General features: G+C 42.1%; 1 protein-coding gene across 1 annotated transcript; it reads right to left on the reverse strand.

Annotated features, from left to right (window-relative positions):
* Nucleotides 1-1,681: 1,681 nt before the first annotated feature.
* LOC121677012 (putative proline-rich protein 21) lies at nucleotides 1,682-2,482 on the reverse strand. The gene has a single exon (XM_042054298.1). It carries the CDS (start codon nucleotides 2,480-2,482, stop codon nucleotides 1,682-1,684), a length of 801 nt encoding a protein of 266 aa, XP_041910232.1.
* Nucleotides 2,483-18,845: the final 16,363 nt, after the last annotated feature.

Below are 18,845 nucleotides of genomic sequence, written 5' to 3' on the forward strand. Positions count from 1 at the left end.
TGATGCTGGAGCACCCCTATGACACATTTTCTCCAAGAAGACCACACCTCCTACTCTTCTGTTCCTTCTCAAATAGTGCTACTTCCTGGTGAATAAGCATTCGGATATGCGAGCCTATGGAGACCATTCTTATTCAAACCACCACATTCTACTCCCTAATCCCCATAGGCCTATAGCCATACCATAATGCAAAATGCAGCCAGTCCAACTTCAAAAGTCCTCATAGACTACCACAGTACAACGTTTATGAGTCCAGCGTTCAAAATCTCTTCTGAGACTCATGTCAATTTCTTAAGTACAATCCATTATAAAATTAAAATGAATGGGCAAATCATATACTTCCAGCATACAATGGCCTAGACTGTATATTACCATTCCAGAAGGAAGGAAAGGGAGCACAGTGAGGAAGTATTGGACCAAAACAAGACTGAAACTAAGCAGAGCAAACTCCAAACGCTGCATCTCCGTGTCTGACGTCAAAGCACTTTTCAGATCCCCAGCTTTTCTGCTTTGTTGACTGTAACACATTTCTGCCTCTTGGGCTGGTTCCACACCCAGTCTGCAGCTTTCCTTGGTGGGAGTCCATGACTCTGGCATCCATGACATCTTGAGGTCTACAACAGAGCCAGGCTTCACCCTCACAGTGTCCCACGATGGCCTCTCATTCACAAAATAAGCAAAGTCCGACTGTCTGAGTGCAGTCTCAAATCTGAGTGTGATCTCTTACTAAAACTATCACTCTTCAAGTAGAGTTTGTCCTGTAACATTGGTTGTACTCGACACTGTCGGCCCGGTTTTTTCTTTTTTAAAATCTTTTTCTCCTTTAATTGAAAATAGACATTTTCTCATACAGTATATCCTGATTATGTTTTCCTCCCCCTCTACTCCTCCCACTTCCCCCCCACCTCCCCTCCCATCCAGACCAACCTGCTTTCTGTCTCTCGTTAGCAAACAACAGGCTTCTAAGGGATGAATAATAAGGCAAAATATAGATAAAACAAAAACTAATATACCAGAATACAAAAAAACCCAATAGCATCAACAAAATAAAATAAAGCAAAACACCAGAAGGAAAGAGAAGAAAGGCACAAGAAGCAGGCATAGACACAGAGACCCACTTATCCATATACCCAGGAATGCCATAAAAATAAGATCACTAGACTGGAAGCCTTAACTGTATGACCAAAGAATCCTTATGGTAAAAAATGCAGAAAAATAAAAAAAAAGAATGAATAAAAAGTAAGATTTAAAAAAGCCCTGGCATGACTTTATGAGACAAGCAAGCTCTGAAGATGCCACCGAGCTGGTTCTCTGCTGACCGTGTACTGCTGGGCACGCAGCCTACCCTTCAGATAGTTTGTCTCCCCCTTGAGACGGCCTTGGAGAAACTAATTTTCATTTGCAAGTGGTTGTCACTGGAGATGGCTTCTGGGTGAGGGATGGGGCTGTGTCCACTTATTTTAGCCCTAACCCATCCAGTGCAGCCCCGTGCAGGCCCTGTGCATGCTGCCGCAGTCTCTATGAGTTCGAATATACTTTGATCCTCTTAATTTAAAGGGCCTTGTTTCCTTGATGTCCTCCAAGCCCTCTGGCTTTTATACTTTTTCTGTCTTCTACTCGGCGGGATTCCCTGAACTCTGAAGGGAGGGATTTGGCCTGCATTATAATATTGTAATTTAGCTTATACTTTATGCTCTTTAAAAATTGCTATAGAGTCAGTATGCAAGCGTGGCTGTGGACGTGTGAGTGTACACGTGTGGGTGTGGACATGCGAGTGTGCATGTGTGCATAAGTGGGTGTAGACATGTGGGTGTGGACACGTGAGTGTGCACTGTGAGTGTGCATGTGTGGGCGTAGACGTGTGGGCATAGATGTGTGGGTGTGCACATGTGGGTATAGACACGTGGGTCTGGACACGTGAGTATAGGCGTGTGAGTGTGCACGTGTGGCCATAGATGTGTGGGTGTGGACATATGAGCGTGCATGTGTGGGCATGGAAGTGTGGGCGTGCACGAGTGGGTGTGGATGTGTGGGTGTGCATGTGTGGGTGTGCACTTGTGGGCGTAGACGTGTGGGCATAGTTGTGTGGCTGTGCACGTGTGGGTATAGACACATGGGTCTGGACACGTGGGTCTAGACATGTGAGTATAGGCGTGTGGGTGTGCACGTGTGGCCATAGATGTGTGGGTGTGGACATATGAGCGTGCATGTGTGGGCATGGAAGTGTGAGCGTGCATGAGTAGGTGTGGATGTGTGGGTGTACATGTGTGGGTGTGGACGTGTGGGTGTGGACGTTTAGGTGTAGATGTGTGGGTGTGGGTGTGCACAAGTAGGTGTGTACATGTGGGTGTACACGTGTGGGTGTGGACGTGTGGGTGTGCATATGTGGGTGTGGACGTGTGGGTGTGCATGTGTGGGTGTGCAGAGTGGGTGTGGGCGTGTGGGTGTGGACATGTGGGTGTGGGCGTGTGGGTGTGGACATGTGGGTGTGGATGTATGGGTGTGCACGAGTGTATGTGGACGTGTGGGTTTTGATGTGTGGGACAGAAGTCAGCCTTGGGTGTTGCTCCTCAGGAACAACTATCTGGTTTGTGTTGATTTTTCGGTGAGGAGAGATAGATCCCTGTCTGACACTTGAAACTCACCAGTTAGTTTGGCAGGATGGCTGAGAGCCCCTGGGCTCTGCCTGTCTTCATCTCCCCAGTGCTTGGGTCACAAGCATATGCCATTATGCTTGACTCTTTTTATGTGGCTTCTGGGGATCAAACGCAGGTCCTCGTGCTTGACAATAAACACTATTAACTGAGCTAGCTCTCCTGCCTTGATTTATTTTTTAATATTCTTTTTATAGTTATAAACTCTTTGTGCCCATAAATTCATATAATTTCTTTCCTTTTTGGAAATGAAGTCAAATTTTTTTCACCTATAAAATGGGAATATAGCATATTTTAGTGACTTGTGAGAATTTGTTAAAATAATCTACATTAATCGTTTATTGTCCTGCTTAGAATGTGGTAAGCTTGTTTAAATGTTGGCTTTAAAACAGAAAAGAAATTTGAGAAGAAAATTGGGGGGGGGGGCATATAATTCTCACCCTCAGCTTTGATAGGCTATCTCATGCCTGGTGTGTTCTCTGTGGAATCCCCTCATGTGTTTCCTCATACCTACATCTCAAAGACTTTACAGCTGACTTATGAAACAATTGGAGAGCCAAGACTGGCAGTTCTGAAATACACGAGGCAGGGTAGTAGTTAATTGATGTAGGGTTTTGTTCTTTCCACCATTCCCAGAAAAGTATGCTGTGATTCTAGGCTTCCTACCTTCAGTCTATTGTAAACAGCCTCTACGAGATAGACTTACCAGTGAGGACTGAAGCAGAGGGTTCTCAGTCCCTGAATAAAACTCCACCATGCAGATATTTCTCAGTTTAGAAGTTTCTGGGGGAGGGTGGTGTGGGAGACACTGGGGTTTGTTGAGGAGAGCAGAGAATTGTCAGCAACGGTAAGTCCTTTTCAGAGATAACAGGCCAAGTTAGGAGGCAGCCTTGGGAGTTGTGAAACTCATCCTTCTTCCCTTTGAGCTGGGACATGGTGCTGTGGATGATGAGCATTTATAAATGTCACAGAAGCTGATGCAAATGATCTGAGACAGAGAAATGGTGTGGTCCACTGTTGAATGGGATATTGGTCTTAGGCAAAGAGCATCACATTTGTGCACAGGACGGCATGAGAATAACAACGATTTACCACTCACAGGATACCGCCTTGTAAATGGAGACTGCTCGTTCGTTTCCCGGCTGCCCAAACCTGAATAATCACACAGAAACTATATTAATTACAACACTGTTTGGTCTATTAGCTCAGGCTTCTTATTAACTAACTCTTACATCTTAAATTAGTCCATTTCTATTATTTTGTATTTTACCATGAGGCTCATGGTTTGTTACCTTTTGCTTCTTGGGCAGCTACATGGCGCCTACCTCCTTCGACAGCTACATGGCGTCTCTTTGACTCTGCCTACTCTCTCTTTGTATCTCTTTCAGCCTGACTATATTCTGCCCTGTCATAGGCCAAAGCAGTTTCTTTATTAACCAATAGTAATAAAACATATTCATAGCATGCAGAGGGGAAGCCCACATCACCACCCTGCCTCCAATTTAGAGTGTGCATGATAGGAGGAAGGTCTTCTTCTAAACACAAGTTGTAGTATCTTGATCTCTCCAGCTGTTGGGATAATACACACACACACACACACACACGTTTTATATATATATATATATATGCACACATATACACACTATATACACATATAACATGTGTATATATACATATATAAATGAATATTCTATTATAGCAATAATAAATGTATATTAATGTATATGTATTAATGTATATTAATACATATACATAATAAATACATATATATATGATATATATCCCCCAAGTAGAACATATCTGTTTAATGTGAATTCTCTTAGCTATATGTAAAATAAATTCATATTTCATTCAGTCCTTCAAAACCTTTCATTACCATCCAGTTGTACACTTGTCTCTTTCAACTTAATCTAAATTGAAAAAACAACAAAAGAAAGGAGGCTGTGGCAAGTGAGTTTAGGAGAGCTCTTTTATCTCTTGGTTTCTTTTGTTAGCAGCTGCAGCACTGTTTAGAAAGCCGAGGAACAAAGGAGCAATCTCAGGCTGTTGGTCTGTAGCTTGGCCAACGAGAAAGCAGAGGAAAACCTTTGTAAAAGTAATTGAAGGCAGCAGAAGGTGAAGAGGAATCGGAACAGCTGGGGCTGATGGGAGATAGGAAAGGTGATGCAGAGGCTCAACCAATGCTTGTCGTGTCCGCTGACACTTTCTAGACGTGTCTCAACCAGTGTGTCGTGTCCGCTGACTGCATAGTGTGTCCTCACTTCTTCCTAGACTCATTTTCCTACCTTCACTTCTCAGACCCAGCCCCTCTATTTATTATCCCTGAAGTTCCAGGTATTAGTTAGTTTTCCATTATTGTGACAAAATCTCCAAGAGAATCAACACATGGTTTTTTCCGTGGTCCCTGGAGCCTGGTGCTTTGGCCTGTGGAAGCCCAGACCGTCACGGCTGGAGCGCAGTGGAAGAGGTGTGTTCGCCTCATGGCAAATGGGAAACAAAGAAGAAAGGTTGTCTGGTATTCTGGACTCAGTTTCTTCCACTGTGCCTACCTCTTGAAGTTCCTATACCTTCCAATAGTGCCACTGGCATTAATACATTAATACACAGGTCTTTGCAGAACATTCCGGATGAAGCCATAATGTCCTGGCTCCGGGTGACAGCGGCTAACACCACTGGTTTGCATTTGGCTTTGCACTGAGCTGCGACCCAGTGGCAAAGGAGGTTTGGAAGAGGAACTCTGGGAGATATTGCCAGAAAGAAATACTACAAGTATCCAAAAGGGTAGAACTGTCAATAAATTCGCACAGAAGCATTATTATACACTGTCGATTATGGAATTGTTTAGCACAAGGTTTTTTTTGGATCCTATTAAATTATTAGTGTAACTATGTAGAGGGTGAAGCAGTTTTTTATGCCTTTCCTTAGGAATAGAACCACTGTGTATAACATTGTTACTATAGCAAAATGCTTCTAAAGGTCCTACAATAGACCGAAAAGGGCCCTTGGATGCCTCTGTTTGTCAGCTGGGTCGGTCTGGTTGGGCTGAAGAGGGGCCACCCTGTTCTTCAGCTCTACTGGGTGACTCTGCACAAAGACGGCAACGTCTTTTACGGTGACAGACAAGCCACGCACTCTGCGTTAAATAAAGATAAAGACTGGCTCCTCAAAGGAGAGCCTGCCTACTTCAAGACAGGCCATATTTAGGGAAATATGGCACAGGATAGGCCTGCTTAACCGAGGCATTTGGTCACAAAGCCCTCTGCCAGTATCGGACCGTCTGTGTTTTTACTTCTGGGTGGAGGCAAAAGTCTCACTCTTACTTCAGATCAAGAATGGCGTTGCTCAGTGTGATAAAGGTTGTGAAAACTAAAGAATAGATCGAAATGGGAGATTTCTTCTTATTTTTTTTCTTTTTTACTGCTTGCCATTTTCAACTGAGGGTATAAATGAAACATCAGAGTCTGAGGGAACGTAAAAGGGGTGGCTGGCAGCTCGGTCATGTTTTATGTAACACTTGTTTTTCTTTTACATGAGCACATCATACCATCCATCAGGATAAATTAATGTGTCTCGGGCCTCTCAAAACTGGAAAAAATGATTTTAATGGTTCCAACAACAGCTCCAGATGAGGGCTGGAGAACAGATACTCCAGACTGTCAAAGAGCGTATGTATGACTTGGCTCTGTTGGAACTGCAAATAAATGCTGCTTTTGTGTGGGGTTTCCTTGACTGCCAACGGAGGGACCGTAGCACACTGACTGCAAACAGAACTGGACTGGGAAGGAGCCATGTTACAGCAGAGTGGCACTAAGTTCTTCTTGCCAGTTGGACTGAATCAAAATAAATCATTAAGACAATAAAAGGTCTTGCTTAACAGGAGGAATAATTTAATCAAAGAGATTTACAAAAGTGGAGGGGTCTCAGACACACGCTGTTTATAATGCAGCATGTTTATTTTAAAATGCAATTTTCTTACCGTGTGCGGGAATATAAGCAGGCCTCCAGTATAAATGGGTATGTTCAAGGTGGGGGTCAAGTGTGTCTCAGAAATGAGCTTGACTATGACACAGAAAGCAAACGGAAAGGCTTTCTAATAAAGGCCAGTTCCAATGGCTGTTTACTACAGGTAAGGGGCTTCAGGGCGCTGCTCTGCTTTTGAAAAGGGTGAATCACGCTATTATTTCTTGTGCTTAATTGCTAATGTTTGAGAAAAGAGCACAGTGTGTTTCACAACAGGCCTGAGTAATCCATGGTGACCTTTTATGATATCAAAGCTTTATCAATTAGAAGCTCCTGATTGTGGCTTCAGAGGATGCCCAGTGAGTGCCATCAAAAGGAAAGATTATATTTAGCTTCTTATGCAATTGGGATTTTTTTTTTGGCAACTTTCCTTTTCAAACTAAACTCTCTCTAGGGCGCTGCTTCCAAATCCACAAAACGAAGTGTATTCAGAATGGTTTTCGACTTCAAGGAGTGGTTTTTGTAAGCAACAGCAGACATCAGAGAAACAGAGGCTATATTTTTCTGATAAACTTAGATCTTCCTGAGGTCCCCACACTGTCTAGCTAACTTCCTGGTCACTTTTCCCTTGTCTACTGTGTTTTGTTGACATGAAGTCTGTTTGTGAAGCTGCTAAAGCCCTTCTTTCTCTCTGAGTCAGTCTTTTTTTTTTTTTTTGGTTTCTTCGAGACAGGGTTTCTCTGCAGCTTTTTTAGAGCCTGTCCTGGAGCTAGCTCTTGTAGACCAGGCTGTCCTCGAACTCACAGAGATCCGCCTGCCTCTGCCTCCCGAGTGCTGGGATTAAAGGCGTGCGCCACCGCCGCCCGGCTCTGAGTCAGTCTTGAAGGGTTTGTTGTTTTTCACTTGTTGACCCCCAGACAAGAACGGTCAGCTCTTGTTTTCCCTGGTTTTGCTGAGGCTGTGGTAGTGGCTAATGCCTTTGTGAAATCCTTGCTCTGAAGTCTTCCTGGATGCTGCAGATTCTGCATTTTTCAGAGTATTTTGTCCTTTATTTTTCCTCTTAAAACTGGCTCTTCACATACTCCTTTTCATATGCTCTAATTTTGCCATTCCTTGTTCCTAAATCCACAGCTTTCTTTCCCTTTTCCATAATCCAGGCGCACTCAGCGACTCCCAACCCTTTGTCAAGCTCCAAGTCCACATTTGTAACTCTTACCAAACATTATCATCACCTTTGTCAAGAATGTTTAAAAACAAACCTATGACCTTCCTCTGACCTTATTCAGAATCCCAAATTTCTGTGGTCGTTTCCTTCCAGGGACCTGTGCTTTGGAGTGTGCTGTTTTGTAATGGGCCTGAGTTACAGCCCCATCTTTCCTTACTCTCTGCCATTATGGTCTGGACTACATGGGCTGCATTCCTGCCAACTTCGGTATTTATGATAAACTCAGGATTAATTAAGTGTGTGGATTAGTGGAGCCATCATCTGGAACCTATACATCAGCAGGGTGTTAGCTTTGTTGTGCATTTATTGTCAGCTGGTATGTAGTAGAATAGATTTCTGTCTGTACTATGATAGACATATTCTACAGTTTCCAGAAAAGTTTCTAAACTATAGAGGAATTAAAATTAATGAGAGGTAGTTTTAAACTTTATGAAGCCTATATCCTAAAGTGAGCATATGGATTTTTTTTTAAAAGGAGAGCTTATCTGCATAAAACATAAATCAGATAAGCATGGCAGCACATGACTGTACAATGAAGCATTCTGGATGCAGAGGCAGGGGGATGATAATCTCAAGGCCAATCAGGGCCACAGAGTGAGACACTGTCTCCAAACAAACAAAAGAAATAAAGAAAACAGAGGTACTATTTAGACACAATGATTAAAAATAATATATGAGACAGTGTCTTGCTGTGTAACCCAGCCTGCTTCAACCTCCTGCGTCATGTGTGTGCGCAAAGATGCTAAAAGCAAATTTTTGTGGCTGCTTTGCTTCTAGTAGTCCTAAACAGGAAGCAAACATTTTAAAAACAACAGATGAGTACATAAATAAATTGGTACACCATAATGGAATGTTAGACAAACATAGAACAGCTCAGTGAGTAAAGGGCTTGTCATACAACCAGAAGAGGAGTTCAGGTCCCAAGAACCCATATAAATGGCAGGTGGACTTAGTGATTCACCTGTAAGACAGAGAAACAGGAAGTCCCTAGAGCAGGCTGTTTAGAGAGACTAGGCAATCAGAGAACTCCGGGTGTAGCTGAGAGACTCTGCCTCAGATAAAAACTAAGGTAGAAGAGCAATCAAGGAAGGGTCCCAACATCGACCTTAGACCTCCACAGGCCCATGTGCTCACCCATAAGCCTAATACATATGCACACTGCATGCATTCAAATAGCAAGAAGGAAAAGAGAGAAACAATAAACAATGAATAACTGCTACACAACATGGGGAGTTTCAGAAGCATTCTGCTGTGGTAATGAGCTGCACTGAGCACCTATGGACTGTACGATTCTGTTTCATAGTATTTCAGAGAAATTCAAAAGCACGGTGATAGCAACTCAAAATTAGTCTGAGGCACATGGACAAGACTGATTGGCTTGAAGCAATGCAGAGATTTGAAGCCTCATGGAAATGACCTATATCTTGATTATGGTTGTGGTTAAACAACTAATACTCTTGTCAAAATACATTGAAGTTTACATTTAGGTTGGAGAATCAAATTCTACCTTTGAGTAGATTTTAAAAAATAGTTAAGGAAAAATTATGTATGACACATGCTTAGGTTGAGGGGGGTATAGAATCCTCTGGGGCCACAACATAGGTTGCTGCACAAATCAGAGGGTCCAAGGACACCTTCCTGGAAGGGAACATTTAGTCACTGCATACGCAGGAGCAGCTTGGATGCAAGGGTTTAGACAGAAGGAGAAAGTGTGTGCAGCATCAGCAACATGTATAAAAGACACTTGGATGCAAGGATTTAGACAGAAGGAGAGTGTGCAGCATCAGCAACATGTACAAAAGCTTAGAGACAGGAGATAAGAGACTTTGGAGATGCTGGTGACAGAAGAGGAAAGTCAGTGTAAAGAGACAGGATGGACAGGATATGAGACCTTGTGCTAAGTTGGGACCTTAGCCTTTCTCACCATGAAATTAAATGAGGCGACTTCTAGTTTATAAGAGTGTCTTTGATGTGTGGAGAAATGTATGGAAGGAGCATTGCATAGTAGAATCTGACGTATGTTAGTGGAGTTTCAGGAAGACTAGAGAGGGGTAGGTAGATTTAAAAAATATTTAGAACACAAAATTTTCTGCAGGAGTACAGAGGGAAGGATGAATAAGGAGTGTGGGTTTTTTATATTGTTTCTAGCTTAATGGCTGGGTGAAGATGGTACAATTATCTAAATTAAAGAATAAAGAAACAGAAGTTGGGAGCAATATTAATGCTTTAGCTTTTTACTTATTAATTATGAGGTAGATGGGAGTATTCAGACTGTGTTTATAGTCAGTTGGATATGTGGGTGCCTTAGGATTTCTACTACAGTGAAGATACACCATGACCATGGCAACTCTTGTAAAGGAAAACACTTAATTGGGGCTGGCTTATAGTTTCAGAGGTTTAGTACCTTATAGTCATAGTGGAGCATGGTGGCATGCAGGCAGACATAGTGCTGGAGAAGGAACTGAGAGTTCTACATCTTGAATTGAAGGTAGCAGGAAGTAAACTGCCACACTAGGCTTAGCTTGAGCTTAGGAGACCTCAAAGCCCACCTCCACAGTGACACACTTCCTCCCATAAGGCCATGCCTACATTAACAAAGCCACACCTCCTAATAGTGCCACTCTCCATGGGGGCTAATTTTTTTTCAAACCAACACAGTGGGTATGCTGTTTAGAAGGAAGGGGTAGGTTTCAGAATAGATTCACATTCTTCAGCGTAGGTGGGAACTGAAAGCACAGAATCATGACTGAGGACACGGATGAGTAAAGAGAGAAGGGGCCGATGGCGGAAGGCAAAGCCAGAAGAAAATTAAGAGAGCATGATATTACTGAATCTATTAGAAGGAGTGAGTGGTCAACAATATCAAATGATATTGCTTTATTGAATAATGAGATGATCTTTAATTAGTACGTATTATAAAATTTAAGTTATACTCATAGAGTAAAAGATGAATTCCTTTAAAAGGGAAAGAAATGGACGGTTTGATGGCTTGTGAAGAGAACAGTGCGTTGCATGTGAGGGGGAGAACCCAAGGTTTTATACTATTTTGTTTTCATCTTCTTCCTTTGGACTTTGCTCCCTCTTAGAGTTCTTTAGAATGCTAAACATTAAAGAGTTTCTCAGAATCCATGTAAATACATTCTGGGTGGAGAAGCTTACACAAGACAGTTCTTTGTTTACAAACTATGAGCAAGAACATGCTTTTCTGCGCTGCTGGCTTTGTGAAGACTGTCTGCCTAATCCCCCTTTCCCTTTGGTCTCTTTCATTCCCTAAATGAGTGAGACTAAGCTTGGAGAGACCAATGGGAAAAGTGTTTTGATCCAGCTACTTGAAGCCAAAGTATTTGTTGACCAGGTAAGAGGATCAGTCACTTAGTGGATCAGAAGTTGTTTTTAACTGAAGTCTTAGTGCTTTCAAAGTCCCGGTCTATGAGGGAGTGCTGGAACACAAACCCTCTCCACATGGCTGTCTCCCCCACCTTCCACCCCCCCCCCCATGTCCTTGTCCTATCTGTTTTCCTTCAAAGAAAGGGAGAAGCAGAAAGCCTGAGGGTGACCCAGGATAGTACATTGGAATTATCATATAAAATGCAACCAAATATTTCTTTAAAGAAACCAAGCGAAGGCCATGGTGACCTCAGCTATATGGCTGTGGTACTTTGAAGAAATCAGCTTCCAATCAGTAGCAATCTATACCCTCATTTCTCTGGTTCATAGGAAGGGAAGGAAGAATCCAGTTATCAGTCACCTTCCAGCTCCAAATACATCCTGATACCTGCCCTAGTGCTATGGATTGGACCCTGCAGGCATTTGCTGTGACAGTCAGAAAGATGTTAAGCTTTATCTGTAGATACCGGTAATGGTGGTGGTGGTGGGTGTCCAAGGAGGACAGAAATTTTTTTGCTTCCTAGTTCCTGTACTGTGTTTTGTCATCATCTGGTTTTGATGCGGGGTCTGCTGCTGCTCAGTGTGTGTTAGGGTCATCAGAGATACCCTAAATACAGAGTCCTTTTGAGACTAGCAGCCATGACCTGGGGCTTTGATTGTTTGCTGCAGTCCAAATGTGAGCCTCGGCGTGTTTCAGCCCTCCTCTGGCAGTGGCACTGTGAGGGTCCACTCATTGACTCTCCAATCCTGGTCCGTGTACACTTCAGGTTGTTTTCTATCACTGTCTGTGGATACTGTGTGCTCCAGGTGTGCTATAGTGGTTACACCCCAGTTCTCTCTGGGTGTGCGTCTACCAGCCTTTCTCGCTCCTTATAGCATTATTTCTTGTTACCTGGTAACTGTGGCTTGAGTATTGGAACCAGTGCCACTACTAGCCAGTGGCCTGACACTGTATTTTCTCCAGTGAGGTCTTCACTCTACCCCAAAGAGGAGACACTCTGCCCCCAGTTTCTTCTTGTATGCTTCTGTCAGATGTACTCTTTCTTTTCAAATTCTCTTACATCCTTTATTATAAATACTTTTATATTAAACTTGTGCTCAATTTACTATGTGGTTCCTGGTTGTTTTTAATATCCAAACTGATATGCTATCTTTTTAAATCTAACACACACACACACACACACACACACACACACACACACACACACACACCCCAGACTAGTCTAAGTATCTCTGGTTAAAACACCAACCAGCCAACAGAAAATACAGAAACAGACACGCTTTCTCCAAATCTAAACAGCGGCTGTTCCGGAACAATCTTGGCTCCTTCTTCCAATCTTGTTTCCCACTTCACCTTTGGTAGCTAAACAGTTTTATGCAGTGCGGAAAGTCTAGACCTACCTGGATTTGTTTTAGTTTGTTCCCAGACAATAGCGTGCATCTGGCTTTTCACTTATCCATCTAGAAGAGGGATGAAGCACAACTGTGCTACACACCTCACGGGGATGTTGTAAACTAAATAATAAACATTTTAAGTTTTCCTCTCCTTGCAAAATCTATCGCTCTGGATTTTAGATAGTGTCTTCTGCTTTTTTCCCTATGAAAAATACTGAAAGTTGCTGTGAAGAATTCATCTACTATCTCTGGATTGAAAAAAGGGGAATAAGACGATACTTTCCTTTAGCTCAAATTTGTATCTCATTTTATATTTTATTCTTTTAATTTCCACCTTAGATTGCTGTAAAATTTTAAGGTACAGGAGGATGATTATTTTTTCAATATCTGGCCCTGGGGCAGCCATCTATTGCGTGCTAAGCATAAACATTTATACATAGGTGTGATTGTGTCAAACCATTATTCTCTCCCATCTGCCCTGCTTGTACATATACAACAAATATGGAAACCCTTTGCGAACTATGATAGATATACATGCACTGTTTTCAGAAAATAAACAGAGAACGGAAAGCTTCTGAGATGGTAGATCCCAGCTCGAATCCCTTGAGCAAAGCTACCCTCGTTTCACAAGAATTCATGAAAGAATTGAGAGGACCATAAGTCTGTAGAAAAAGGCGAAGGGCCTGCCCACTTTGTAGGAAGAGGCAGGTTTCCCCCCCTCATCAGGTGCCTCCTCATCAGGTGTCAGGTCAGTGAGCCCATGATCCATCAGCAGGTGGCTCATCTGAATCCCTACTAGCTCAGATGGAATGCTAAGGGGAAGCCAGTTTTAGAAGTACTTGAAACATGAATACAAAAGGCATTTAAAACTTGTTTTAAAACAGTTTTCCAAGGGAGGAAATACAGGATTCCTTCTGTGCTAACCCAGAGAGGAAGGCAGTGTAGCAGCAGGTGAAACTGAAGACAAGTGACCACTGCTCAGACACAATTTCTCTGACTTCTGCTGCTGCAGCTCCAGGTATTTCCAAAGACATTTGCAAATGTGTCTCTTTGTGTAACAAGCTTCCGATCAAAGCAAGTTAGACTCATCTTTCCATTTTCTAGATGAGAAAAAAAAAAAGGTGACCACGACCACCTTCTTGGCTCCCAGGGTGTATCAAAGGTGGAAGGAGGGTTGAGCCTTCAACGTGGAGTTCTTGGCATCATTTCTTTGCAATAGGTTATTTTCCTGTCTTCACCAAATCTTTACACATTGGTGAAAAGAAAATAATTCATAATCCAAGAAATCAAGGCTAGAATCCTAAATAGAGGATTCTCAGTGGGGAGACTTGAGGTTTTATGAAAATTACCATCTCTTTGGGGTGCTTGGCTTAGAGAGCTGCTACGAAGAGCTGGCGTGGCTTGCGGGCTTCAGAGAAGCAAGTCCTGCATTTGAAAGAGCTCTCCTTCAAGACTGCTGGGGGTTGCAGCGATATCACTTTGTAGAGGAAGTTTCAAAGTGATGCTGTGGGTTTGGCAACTGAGGAAGTAGCTCATCTCAGCCATTAAGATATTTGTCCAGTTTTCAAGTAGCCAGCCAATCTTTGTGCTCAAATTCCTTTATCCCCAGAGGAGAATCTGGCCACTCTCCAATTTTTGACACTCTTAAGTTATATACTTCTTTGCAATGCGAATCTATTTCAATATTGATGTAAGATTGCTGACTGGAGCATTATTACCAAACACCCTATAGACACCTCAATACATATTTATTAATGTTAATGATAAGAACGATCTTCTTCAATATTTATGTTTGAAATATGAACTCTACCGAGACTGCAACAGGGAAAACTTTCAGATAATTACATTTTCAGTTATACCTAGTGATTTATTTCCTGGAGTCTCAAGTTTTGATGGAGATATGATTATGGTATCTTTTTAAATCTCAAGGTTATTGGCAAAGATTAGTCCTACCATATTGGTGGGGGGTATAAATAGGACAAGGGATGATTTACAAAATGTCTCATGGTCTGTTGCATGAAGTAAGAAATAAAAGCTAAGGTCTTTGCTTCTAAATTTCGCTTAAGCAGTTTGGCTTTGGGAACTAAATGAAAGTATAGCTCACATTATGAAACTGTCTTACCTAATTGACTCTGGGATTTCCGGAAGTGGAGGCTGGTCCCCCCCTCCCAGCTTACTCTAGGATCCTTTACTCTTCATGAATCAGGGGGCAATATCATCAATTTATATTACTATTCTCTATTTTTCAATTTAATAGGTACAGAAATCAAGCCATTATTTTTGTTTCTTTGTTTAGTATACAGACCCATAATTTTGGAAGCACAGCAGTTGAAGTTAGAATACTTGTGAGTGCTTTCTTAGTCAAAGTAGAAAGTGACTCTGCCAATTATTTTACAAATAAATTCAGTAGACATTTTAGAAATGACTCATATGTTTATTTTTAAAACTTCACATATGAATGAAATGAGTAGCTAGATTATATATTTAAAAATAATAGAAATAAACGAATTTTGTATTTTCCTTGTAAAAATTCTGTCACAAAATATATCCAAGCATTAGTAATTACTTTTACTCATTTTAAACATTTAGTATTTCTCCAAAGGTGATGTGTAATTCACTTGTGTCAGAGACATTTGGGACATTTATTAAAATTCAAAAGCTGGGGTCTTATCACAGATCACTGAACACAATTCTCCACAGTGGGACAAACATCTGTGTTTTCTTAAGTTTCTAGGTGACTTCAGTGTTAGGAGATGGAGAAGTAAAACAGAGCCCAAAGAGATAAGCAAGGACAGATACACTGTGGTGTCTGTGTCAGGTCTTGGAGGTGGTGGGAATTCATGAGAGGCAGCAATGTAAATTAACTCTGGTCATAGGAGCCGATTTTATAAATTATTTATGTAGGCAATTAGTACCACTATCAAGGAAGATATGCGAGACTAAATGTTCTTAGGATTGTATACTTATATAGGACAGTTTTGAAGGGTATCAGATACATATAATTTATTCTTTATTACCTTGATATTCACTATTGGTTTTGGTGTGTGTGTGTGTGTGTGTGTGTGTGTGTGTGTGTGAACCCATATAAAAATCCTTATTTTCCATAGAAAAATTAAACTGTGGAGAAAGAAGCTCAGGGACAAACTGACTATAGTGCCGATACAGTTATAATCACAGAACCACAGGCACAAAATGCTTTTATGTTAAAATGAAAATGGAAACTGTGATGTGCCTTGGTCAAGGCTGGTGTGCTTTTTTGGGGGGGGGGCGATTTTGAGGGTTTCTGTGTAGCTCTAGCTGGCCCTAGAACTCTCTCTGAAGACCAGGGTGGCCTAAAACTCACAGAGATCTGTCTGTCTCTGCCTCCCATGTGCTGGGATTAAAGGTGTGTGCCTTCATGCCCAGCACCAGTAAACTTTTAAAGAACCTGTTTGCTTAACTATTTGTACAAGATTCAGTATATTTTTCATCATATTATCTGCATTCTGTTTAAATAAAAAGTTGTGGTAGTCATTTTAGTTGAAATCAATATCTCCAAATGTGGTTCAATGCCATATAGTGCTGTTTCTCATTTTCATCATAACCAACACATGGTGTCAGGGGCAGGTTGGAACTTTACTAGGTGCAGGCATCTTTAGTCATCAGGGAAATGCAAATCAAAATGAGTCTGACTTACCATCTTACACTTATCAGAATGACCAAGATCAATAAACACTGATGACAACTTATGCTGGAGAGGATGTAGAGTAAAGGGAGCACTTCTCTGTTGCTGGTGGGAGTGCAAATTCGTACAGCTGCTGTGGAAATCAGTATGGTGATTTTTCAGAAAATTAGGAATCAACCTACCTCAAGACCCAGCAACACTACTTTTGGGAATATACCAAAGGAGGAACACTCATACCACAAGGACATTTGCTCAGCTTTGTTCATAGTAAATTATTCATAATAGCTAGAACCCAGAAACAACACAGATGAATCAATACCAAGAAACAACCAAAGAATGGATAAAGAAAATGTGATACATTTATACAATGGAGTACTACACAGCAATAAAAAGGAGACATCTTTAAATTTGCAGGCAAATGGACAGAACTAGAAAAAAACATCCTGGGTGAGGTAGCCCAGACCCAGAAAGACAAATATAGTATGTACTCACTCACAAGTGGAAATTAGACATAAGGCAAAGGATAACCAGCCTACAGTCCACAACCCCAGGCAAGCTAGAACCCTCTTCCAGAAACAGATGGATGCAGACGCAGAGATCCACAACTAACCACTGCATAGAGCTCCTGGAGTACAATTGAAGTGAGGGAGGAGCGATGATATGAACGATTTCCCCCATTAAGACTCTGATGGGGAAACCCACAGAAACAGCTGACCCAAGCTAGTGGGAGATCACTGACTCTGGACTGACAACTGGGGAACCTACGTAGAACCAAACTAGGTCCCCTGAATACAGATAGCAACGGTGTGGCTAGGGCAGTATTTGGGGCCACTGGCAGTGGGACCAGGATCTAACACTAATGCATGAACTGACTTTGTGGAGCCAATTCTCTATGGACAGGTACCTTGCTCAGCCTAGGCATGGCAGGGTGGGGGTGTTCTGCCCCAACAAGGTGATGGGACAGACTTATTTGACCTCCCTGGGGAGGCCTTACCCTCTCTGAGGAATAGATAGGGGGTGAGGTAGGGGGAAGATAAAAGCAGGAGGAGAGCAGAGAGGGGGAACTGAGTTTGATATGTAAAAAATAAATTAAAAAAGAATACATAATGAGAAAAAAGCATTTGCAAATTTGTTAAAAAAGAAATTGAGTAAAAAAGATTATAAAAGCCACATAAAGATGGAAAATGCACAGGGAGTCTAGATCCTATATGTTAAAAAAAAATAAAAATCATTCAGAGGAAGGGAGGGAGAATGGAGAGAGGGAAGGAGGGAGAGTGGAAGGAAGTGAGGGAAGAGAGAGGGAGATTATATACGCTCATCAATCCCCTCATCCCCGCCCTGGAGGTGACCTACATCCTCACCCCTGGTGTCCTGCTTCGGTTCTAAGAAAAAACAAGACACGGTGGCTCACACCTGCAACCCAGCACTTGGGATGTAGGAGGAAGGCATATTCACGCCAATCTGGACTACAAAGTGAAACTCTGTCTTAAAAACAAAACCCGAGGGCTGAGGATGTAGCTCCGTGGTCGTAAGGTGCTTTACGGTGTTCCCACTCCTATGGGGTCCCTCTCCAGCAGAAAGGAAATACCGGAGCTGGCTTCCACCAGAATGGATTATTCTTCAAGAGCACTCAACACAGGTATCACTAGGAAGTAGGAGCCGCTTAGAAAAATGATTTGATGTGAGGATTTTACAATTATGTATGTCCTCTAGCCAGGCGTTGAGGACTGCCGTCTTTCAAGTCACCCAGGGCAGAAACTGATCGAACTTTATTTTATTTAATTTTTGTAATATAACAACTTGCTATGTAGCCCTGGCTAGTCCCAACTCTTTATACCCCTGCTTTAACCTCTCCATGCCTCACCAGTACTGGGGTTAGGGCGTTCATTGCCCTTCCTGGCTTAGTACAAAATCATTTTGACCACATCCAGTAAGAAATACCCTTCATCTCTCCCCACTTTTTCTCATCATTTCTCTGCTCTGGCCTTTCAGGTCTTGTCATAGACTTTTCATTTGTTTTGATTTTTACAGGGGTTTCTGTTCTTTCCCATCTCTCGCAGGGCGTCTGCAGCTGATGCGAGATCCTAGAAGACTCTGAGTTTGGGCTTCCTCACTGCAGACCTCTGTGTACACAAATATGAGCACGTCACCTGATCACTGTGTGCTGCCCGTCGCTCCAGCCAGAGCAGATTTCACAAATAAAGACAGAACAAATATTAAAAATAATATTCTAATCTTATAGTGTGACTATGTCCCGTATGATATTTGGGACAAATGACACTAAAAAAAACTTGGTGAAGTTGTCTATTTTTTTTTTTAAAATCTGGCTATTCTACCTATACGGGATAGGACAATACAGACAGGAGAGGCTTTTAGCTGCTGTTTATTTATTTTTGTTTCAAGTGTATGAGTGTCTGCCTGTATGTGTGTGTTCCACGTGCACGCCTTGTGCTTGTGGATGCCAGAAGAATTGTGGAACTGAAGTTACAGAGGGCTGTGAGACACCATGAGGGTGCTGGGACTTTTGGGTCCTCTGCAAGAGCAGCAAGTGCTCTTGCCC

Source organism: Arvicola amphibius, chromosome 18 (assembly GCF_903992535.2).
Source record: "Arvicola amphibius chromosome 18, mArvAmp1.2, whole genome shotgun sequence".
NCBI classification, from domain to species: domain Eukaryota; kingdom Metazoa; phylum Chordata; class Mammalia; order Rodentia; family Cricetidae; genus Arvicola; species Arvicola amphibius.